The following is a 9,079-nucleotide window of genomic DNA, read 5'->3' on the forward strand; positions in this document are numbered from 1 at the left end:
ATAATCTAGTCACCCTGCAAGCGATTCATCAAGTTTTGCACTTGCTTTGTTTGCTTTTTTTGGCCATCATGTTTGCATAGCTTTTATATTAGGATGCTCTGAGTGGTAGTAGGAAAATCTTTCCAAAATTCAGGACATACCTACATGTTTCCTTTTTACCCCTACACTGTTTGTCCTGCCAAAAGGATATTATTTGATTGATTTGAAAAGAGCTGTTCTTCATCAATTATTTATCTTAGTAATGCATGTTTTAATTCATTCAAATGAAGGAGTTGTATCTGCTCCTCTTCATTTGTGTTTTGTTTCCTTTCTGAAAAGGAAATTCTGAGAGTAGACTTTGAACGTGACTTCTTTTATGCTTCTCCATTCTTATCTGGAGAATGTTTGGAAATTAAATACTGGGTGCTAAGTCATACAAAGGAATGGAAAAGGCAAGCTGAAAAGGCATATCCCTCTTGGTTATCTTCACGTTTTTCAGTTACATAGTCCATTACTGGAGCTTCTTTCCTCCCCTTATTTCTCCATGGACATGGCTATTACCTTCCCCTCTCTTTAACCCTTCCATCCATCCATCTAAGATGACACTACAATGAAAATACTTTATTTAAACAGATATAAGTAGTTTTGCTAATGATGTGTCAGTATGCATTCCCTGAAATTGGATTTGCTGTAGCTATAATCCTTACAGTTTGGTAGAACAAGTATAATAGTGCTGCCAGTAAAAGTAATGATCTTGCTTCCATAAAAATGACTGTCCATTCTGCTCATCTGCTTTAAATAATAACTGACCTAATGCAATTTCAGTCTGCCCTTTAGTCAAACATTAATCATCCATTAATACAGGGGCAGCAGAAGTGTTTGTAGTTTGCTTTCAGGTGCTGGTACTCCTGTTCATTCATGCAAAACAGAATGCAAATAGGAATGTGGGGTTCAAAACCAGCATGATTTTTACAGTAGCTGATGTGTGATATTAAGATACTTAATTCTGTGGTACTCAGCATTTACTGTTTTCTTTGTACAAATTATTTGTACAGCATTTTTAAGTTCAAGGGCTGTGGTTTCTCAGTGTATGATATAATTAATTTGTTATGGAGGATGTATTTCATGTGTTAGTTAATACATGCAGTCATTTCAGGAAAGGTGCAATGCATTTGCATTGTATGCCAGAACTTCCAAATTTTCGTCTTAGGAAAAGGCATATTTCTCTTAATTTATCCAAATGTTTCAGTGCAAAGATGGAAGCTATATGCTTCCCTTTCTTAAAGGCTAAATGGGTCTGAGTGATGGAATAAAGATACTCAAGTTGATGCTCAAGTTTTCATTAAGACCATATTTAAGTTTCTTGACGGTTTGCAGTCCAGTGTTTACAAATACATTAATTATGTAATAATAATGTATTTTTCCATTCTCATGGAATCCTCTCTAATAAAAACTAAAATCCAGAGCCATCTCTTAATGAATTGGTTTTGGGATCTATTGGACCAGTAGCCCTGGTTTGCCTTATTTCAGCTCTTTTGTACCAAGAACCTATTGTACTTTTTTCCCCCCATTTGTTTTACCAACCTAGCTATTGTGGAATCATGGCTTACAATAGTCTAAACAATTCTGTAATACTAACAGAGAAAATAATTTTTTTCATCTTGAATGGAAGGGTCTTATGGGAAAGATGGCCCTTCTTTTATAGATCAGATTTAAAAGGATGCAGAGTATTTAGTAGGTACTGCAAGCCTAAAAACTCCTGCAGCAGACAGCCTGCAAGGGAGCTTTTGCTGTGTCATTGTAGGGATTTGGGAGGGATTGTTAGCTTGTTCAGCAATGTTGGCTGCACTGATAATGTCATAGCCAAACTGCAATTCTTGCAGGCAGATGTGGGGGAGAAAAACAAAAGCATGCTGGAAAACAAGCAAGTGATGCTAGAATATATCCTTTAGTTGTACAACAGGCACTATTATTATTATCTGTAGTAACTGTGTTTGTGCATTCCTTTTTGGCAGAGCCTCCCATGGACCATTCTGATCTGGTTGCAGAGCTACTGAAAGAATTATCAAACCATAATGAGAGAGTTGAAGAAAGAAAGGCTGCCCTGTATGAGCTCATGAAGTTAACTCAGGAAGAGTCTTTTGGTGTTTGGGATGAACACTTCAAAACAATACTTCTGCTGCTGCTTGAAACACTTGGAGATAAAGAGGTAAATTCAGAAACATCTAGTTAAGAATGTTAACAAAGTACATGGCTTACTTTCAGTACCTTTGGCATTTGTATGAGCTGTAGAAGGACAAAAATTCCAGTTAGTGGTGGAAAAACAGAAAAAACTGGAAATACAAAAATGCCTTGAAGTCCAATTCCTCTGATGGTGAAAAGGGCATCAGTGATACTTACCTTCTCCAGGATTCCTATTTGTGGAATCTGACATATTAGATTGAATGAAACATTTTTGCATTGAGATTCAAAGCTTATCTGTTAATAGCCCCTGAATGAATCTGGAATATCAAAACACCATGTGTGGCAAAGCATTTAAAAACTTTTTTCTAAAAAACAGTAATACTTGTTGCGAAGAGATTGAGTTCTTTTTATGTAATAGTTCTCTACAAAGGCCACGTTTCTGAAATTACTCAGGATCAAAAAGACACTAGTACTTGTGTTTGATTTTTAAAATAATTGAATAAAGAAAAAGAAAAAAATGTATTTGCATGATGGTTTTATCGGCCCTTGTGTTTGCAATTCTGGGTAGCATAGATAAGTCAAAATAATTTAGTAATGTATTTATGATATGTCACCTGCATTTTCTGCAAAAAAGACTTTTCCAGCAGCTGAACAAATGTGAAAAGCATATGTCTGTTTAAAGATGCATAACTCATTTATTTTAATATTGAATCTTTAGCATGCAATTAGAGCTTTGGCCCTGAAAGTTCTAAGAGAAATTCTAAGAAACCAGCCAGCAAGGTTTAAGAATTATGCAGAGCTCACAATTATGAAGACCTTAGAAGCACATAAGGATCCTCATAAGGAGGTCAGTAATCTGTTATTTTATTTGTTTAAGGTTATATTATTGTAAAATTATTACAAAATGAAAGAGCTGTCCAGAAAATGTGAAATAATCAGCTCTTACTGAGGAGGTAATTTTTTTAATAACAAGCATATTATTTTATGTTTAATAACAATGATGTTATTAGTTAACATGGGTATGCAAGAAAAAAAACCTCTGCAGTTCTAAAAGCTCTTGAATGGTTAATAGCATCCCTAATCACAGTTGCCTTGGGCGCCATCCCACAGGACCATGTAACCAACAGTGTGTCACCATGGCTCTTCAAGGAATTACTGAAAGGTGCTTTTTCCTTGTTTGGCATCTTAAGCAGAATGTAAGTGTTCTAGAGATGTAAAGCAAGCTTTTGGATTGCAGTGAGATTTATGGTTGAGAGATGAGACTAAACAAGACAAGGAATTGTCAACCCTTTCCATTCTGCTGCATTTGAGAGCATGGCTTTGAATGGTATTAAGGGAAAATGCACAGGAATATGTCAGTGGGGGAGGTGCTTGTGCCAGGAATAGTAAGGGGATTCAGGAGAAGGGTAAATGTAACCTTGCTCAGAGTTATTTGTGATGCCTGCATAGACAATAAAGGACAGTGCATGTAAATATAGGAAACACAGCTACACTAACAAACCCAATATTCAACTTCTGGCATCAGTGTCACTGATGCTGTGGAAAGGATCCATGTTTATGCTAAATGAGTACATCTTCCCCATGCAAGGGCACTTTGTGGAATTTACTGTGGAGTTTCAAGCTTTGCAGTCGACTGCAATTCCTCCCACCCCATGACTTTATAACTCATTTGATACTCATTTCTCTTTTCCTTTTGCTCTCTGGATTTGTTTCATATGCTGTATTTATTACAGTGTCATTTCCCCATCGTTTCTTCTCTGTTCCTATGCTTTTCCCTCTCATCATTTTATATATTAGGGGTGAGAGAGTAAAGGATGGAGAGAAAATTTTGGAGGTTTTTGTACATCACTGTGTGCCACTCATTCTGTACACTGCTCTCCCTTGTTAGATGGGAGATGCCACCACAGCACCAATGTGAAGATCAGATGTTAATTTTCTCTGTGGTGTCCTTGTTGTATTTTGAGCTTGTGTACCTGTTGAAGTCCTACCTTATTATTCTTGTTCTGCATATTCTTCAGGGTTAAAGTACTCTCTTGTCATAGTTTCTTTCAAAATTATAGGGAAAGAAAAATAGCTTGATTGGCTTCTACAGTTAGCAATCTAGGCGTGTCATTAAACACACCTTCGAAATAAATGTGAAAGCACGGTTTATCAGTGATCTCTGACCCAACAAGCAATTAGAAATGACAGCACAAGAAATTACAGGTTTACAAAGGTGGTGATACTTCAGTATGTAGTTGGAGGGTATGCAGAATTTAGAAATTTTAGATCCTATTAAACAAGCAGATTTGAAAAACTGATAGCGTATTGCCAAGTGCTTAGTAACCACAGAATATTGGGAAGAATTGTGGTTTTGAAAATAATGTCCAAAGGCTGGACTCTCTATGTATTTCTATAATACTGCAGAGGTCTTGCTGGAAAATTTTTATACTCAAGACCATTACTGGCAGAAAACAGACCACAGAGTAAGAGTCTTATACAAATCACTTTTCTGTGTCTTTTTCTTTCAATAGGTGGTGAGATCTGCTGAAGAAGCTGCTTCCATGCTGGCCACTTCCATTAGCCCAGATCAGTGCATCAAAGTTCTCTGTCCAATTATCCAAACTGCAGATTACCCCATTAATCTGGCTGCAATCAAAATGCAGACAAAAGTTATAGAAAGAGTATCTAAAGAAACCCTTACTCAGCTTTTACCAGAGATTGTGCCAGGTCTAATACAGGTAAGGAAAGAAGAAAGAAGCGAAGCAGCAAAACAGACTAATAAAAGGAAACTGTATATATAGGATTTGCAAAGACTTTTAAAAAATATTACCACTTAGTTCTTATGAAAGATTTCATTTTTCTGATAGTTGATGGCTGCCTTGACCCAAAATACTTCTAATAGTGGGAACAATCTCTTTGATTAGCAGGGAGCTAAATTATAGCCATCATTAGGACTCAGGAAATCTCAGTAGGATATAAAGTCCTGGTTATAGGTAAGCTTGGTAGATAATTCCAGTTCTAAGATAGTTCTTTGTTGTTCCTACCTTTTTCCAAGTTACATAATTTGATGTGAAATAGTCCATGTTTTATTTGTATAATTGTAGGGTTTCTTCAGCTGGGGCTTTTGGGAGGCAAGAGGGAAGAAGCAGTTTTATAAAGTTAAATAAAATTAGAAGAATATCCAAATTTTCTCTTCCTTTGTCTTTAAAACTGATTTTTTTACCACCTTTTTATCATATCAAGAGCCAAAACACATTAATTTCCTTCATGGATCAAGACTCTTGAGAGTTGGCAGTTACAGTCTGCAGATTTCTGTCTTTAATGAGTGTGATCCAGTCATACATCTGCAGGAAAATAGAGGCAGACAAGGGGCCCTCAGGGAAGGGAGTCTGAGTGAGACAGCCAGGCATGGAGTGATAGAAAAATGGCAAAAAACCCAAAAATCGTGGAAGAATGAGATGGGGGTTAACAAAAGAGTCTTTAGCTGTTAAGAGATTTCTTCATTCAGAGCCAGGAAGCTCTAAATTGTGAGTGGTCTTTTGCTTTAAGTAAGCACCTGTATAATCTAGAAAGGTTCTCTTATGTCCTCACCTATTGCATGGCAGCAGCTCTGTTTTCACTGTAACTTATGAACAGGACTGTGTGGGTTTTAAATTCACCCTGGAAAATGATTATCAATGGTTATTAATATGGAGTCTGATTTTTTACTGCATGCTCTGTTATTTGTATGTTTGGTTTTTTGTTGGAATGCTTTGTTGGGCTACACTGACATTAATTTCCCATAGACTTCAACGTATTAATTATAGTAAATAACTTTCTGGGGCTTTTAATCATTAACTGATAAGGTATTAAGGTTAATTTTATTGCTTTCTAGGGTTATGATAACTCAGAGAGCAGCGTTCGTAAGGCATGTGTTTTCTGCCTTGTAGCCATTCATGCAGTAATTGGTGATGAGCTAAAACCACATCTCAGTCAACTCACTGGCAGTAAAGTAAGTAGAAGATATGGTTCAAAGAAATCTTGGCTCATAATTGCATCTGTGAGTTTGCATTTTGGTTGCCATTGCCAGAAGGTTTCAAAGAAGTGTATAGTTGACAGAGACTGTCAGCTGTAATAATACAGCTTCGCCGTAAAATATTCAAAACTGAGAGTCCACAGGTCTTTTATATGCAAGTGTGCAAACTTTTGCATAAAGATCATTACTAAACTATGTTTCTTACTACTTTTTAATGCAATCAGTTCCTTGTATGCTGGTAGCAGTGATAATGGCTGTATCCAGCAGGCTTTTCCTATCAGTGTTTCTTGTATTTGTTTTCATGCAAGTTCTGATTGAAAAACAAGGAACATAGTATGTCCATGTTACATACAGCAATTCCGTTTATTCTTCCTCCCTGTTATTTTGCTTTCACCAGTCTTTTCAGTATCTCTAATTTGAAATAATAAGAACCAGTCTCTGGTCCTTTTTGTTTCAGGATATTTATGACTTCATTGACATCTTTTTTATGCAGTTTTTTGCATCTAAACAGCTATATGTTAGTTGTGAATCTCTTTGTCCTTGGGAGTAAAACAGGACAATTAATTTTGTGTGTCTGTGAATAAGACAGTTCTGTCTTTAAAACAGTCTCTGGCAGTGATTGTATTTAAAGTGTCTCTAGACAATAGTAGAACTTTAGTACATACCAGCATGAGCAACTCTGACTAGGGGTTTAAACCTCAGCAGTAACTTAAAAGAAAAAGGAACCCAAACTACTACCATATTTGGAAAAGCACTATAATTGGAGGAAGATATTCCATCTATCTTAATCTAGCTACTTTGTATCATATTCTTTACATCCTTAGATAAGATTGAGCAGTTTCCTTGTGTCAAATTTTACTTGTGTTTGATGTTTTCATTGGCATGTATGTTCCTTTTGAATAACTGTGTAAAGTAAAATGTTGGTTTTAGGGAAAGGAAAAAGAATTCATGTCTTGTTTTGTTGTACCATTCCTGTAGTCAGTCTGTACAGCTTGCAAATACTAAAGAGAATTAATTTCTGGCTTAAATTTGCAGATGAAATTATTGAACCTTTACATCAAACGTGCACAAACAGGCTCTGGAGCAGGGGATACAGCAGCAGATATGTCCGGACAAAGCTAATGAAGCTGACAAGAGTTAACCAGGTCTCCTAAAGCAAGGGCAAGACCCTCTTCAGTGAAAGGAAAATCCTTACATGCAACTTCTGGAACTTTTTTCTTGTTTTGTTCCCCCCCCTTTTCTTTTGTTATTTTTTTCTTTTGTTTGGGGTTTTGGTTTTTTTTTTCTTTAACCAATGGCTGTCCTCAGCCTGCATGAGACTGTTGCAATAGAATTATTCCAAATCTAAGGAAAAACAGTATTAACATCAGTTGATCAAAGCAGAATAAAAATTTTAAATAATCTTATCCATCAGTTACCCTGTTCATAATCCTCTGTGTCTTCCCATTAACTTTTGCCAGTGTTACTGTATTAAAAAAAAGATTTTTTTTTAATGCTAATTAAAAAGGTATGCTTTAAGCTTCAGAAGTTAAAATATAGATTCTGTTGCTTTTCTTCAGCTGCAGATAACATTACTTTTTTATTGCTATTTTGTTTGAGCATCATGTCCTTTGCTAGAAACAAGAAGTGATGTGAAACAAGGCTGAACTAGTCTGAACTGCAGTGAGACTCGTTCACTGTGTTGGTGGTTCATCATCTTATTTACAGCTTGTTTGGGATATTCTGGAGATTGAGAAATATGCCTATAAAAAGAAAGCTGGATCGATCCAGTTCTGTCACAGTGATATTGTTCATTGGTTGTATGTTTGTTGCATAAATAAGAATTTCGTGCGCGCAGCAGAGGACTGGTACAACCAGTACCTCTTAATGTGGGAGACAGCCCTGCCAGGGCAGCACTGCCGAGCTGGTGGCAGTGTGGCAACCTGCTGGTGAGCAGCAGAGTTCATGGTCACTTGATGGACGTGAACCATCCTTGTCACCTTTCGTTCTTCAAGCAGGATGCTTCAGAATGGAGTGCTCTGCCCAAGCATGCTCAGTATGTATTTATCTTTATCACTAGAATGTTTCCTCTCAACCTAATTGCTGGAACAAGTAGTCTCGTATTGTAACTCACTTGGGATCTTAGGACAACAGTGCAGAAAACTATTTATTCCTTACCTTCCAAAAAGCACCAAGATTTTTCTGCATTGAATTTAAATGGGGGGGAGGGGGGAATAGTCACAAATGCTATGGATCTCGCCATCTTTTAATTTAAAGAAAAATATATATTTTGGATGAGTAGGAAAAGCTGCACCAAATTATTTGCATGGTTTTCTTGAATAGCATCCTCAAGACCCATCTGGATTAAGGTGTGGAAATGTTTCAAGGGTTTGTTTTTCCATTTTTGAAACAGAGTTAGTATATTGTGAATAATGGTTCTTTGTATTTATGAAGTTGATAATGGAAAGAGAACAAAGATAAGTCAGTGTGTCCCTAAATGTTGTCTTTTCCTTTCTTTTCTTTTTTTTTTTCCTTTTCTTTCTTTTACATAAGCAGCAAGCTAATTAAGTGAGAAATGGGATGAAACAGTGCCCTTCCCAGGAATAGTGGAACTTTTTTTTCCTGGCGTTATTTTCCCTTTGACTGTGATTTTTGTCTAGTTGGAGGAAGTGTGTCCTGATAAGAGAGAAAATAGTGGTGCCAAGGATGATGATCTATGCTAGGCTAAAATTCTCTCTACCTCTTCAGGGTGACTAATTTTTGACTGAGCTGCTGCATATAGCACCCAGTAGAAGAACTATCTACAGAAAAATCTTTATTTTTTTTTCCAAATTATCACTTAATGTGTATTTAAAACTCTATTCTTCAACATTGCAGCCAAATATCATAAGAAACTACTTACATACTTTACCTGCTAGGAACCCTGAAAAACAAAACTGA

General features: G+C 36.4%; 1 protein-coding gene across 14 annotated transcripts in view; it reads left to right on the forward strand.

The window, feature by feature from the left end:
• CLASP2 (cytoplasmic linker associated protein 2) overlaps positions 1–8,114 on the forward strand; it is a 143,819-nt gene extending 135,705 nt beyond the window's left edge. For all 14 annotated transcript variants that reach the window (XM_084219605.1, XM_084219614.1, XM_084219615.1 and 11 more), the window contains 5 exons: positions 1,995–2,188; positions 2,882–3,010; positions 4,677–4,883; positions 6,020–6,136; positions 7,196–8,114. In XM_084219605.1, the coding sequence (XP_084075731.1) occupies positions 1,995–2,188; positions 2,882–3,010; positions 4,677–4,883; positions 6,020–6,136; positions 7,196–7,282 (734 nt within the window). In that variant the 3' untranslated portion in view covers positions 7,283–8,114. The remainder of the gene's footprint in view (positions 1–1,994; positions 2,189–2,881; positions 3,011–4,676; positions 4,884–6,019; positions 6,137–7,195) is intronic.
• The last annotated feature ends 965 nt before the right edge of the window (positions 8,115–9,079 follow it).

The sequence above is a fragment of the Fringilla coelebs genome, assembly GCF_963513975.1.
Source record: "Fringilla coelebs genome assembly, chromosome: 1".
In the NCBI taxonomy this organism is placed as follows: domain Eukaryota; kingdom Metazoa; phylum Chordata; class Aves; order Passeriformes; family Fringillidae; genus Fringilla; species Fringilla coelebs.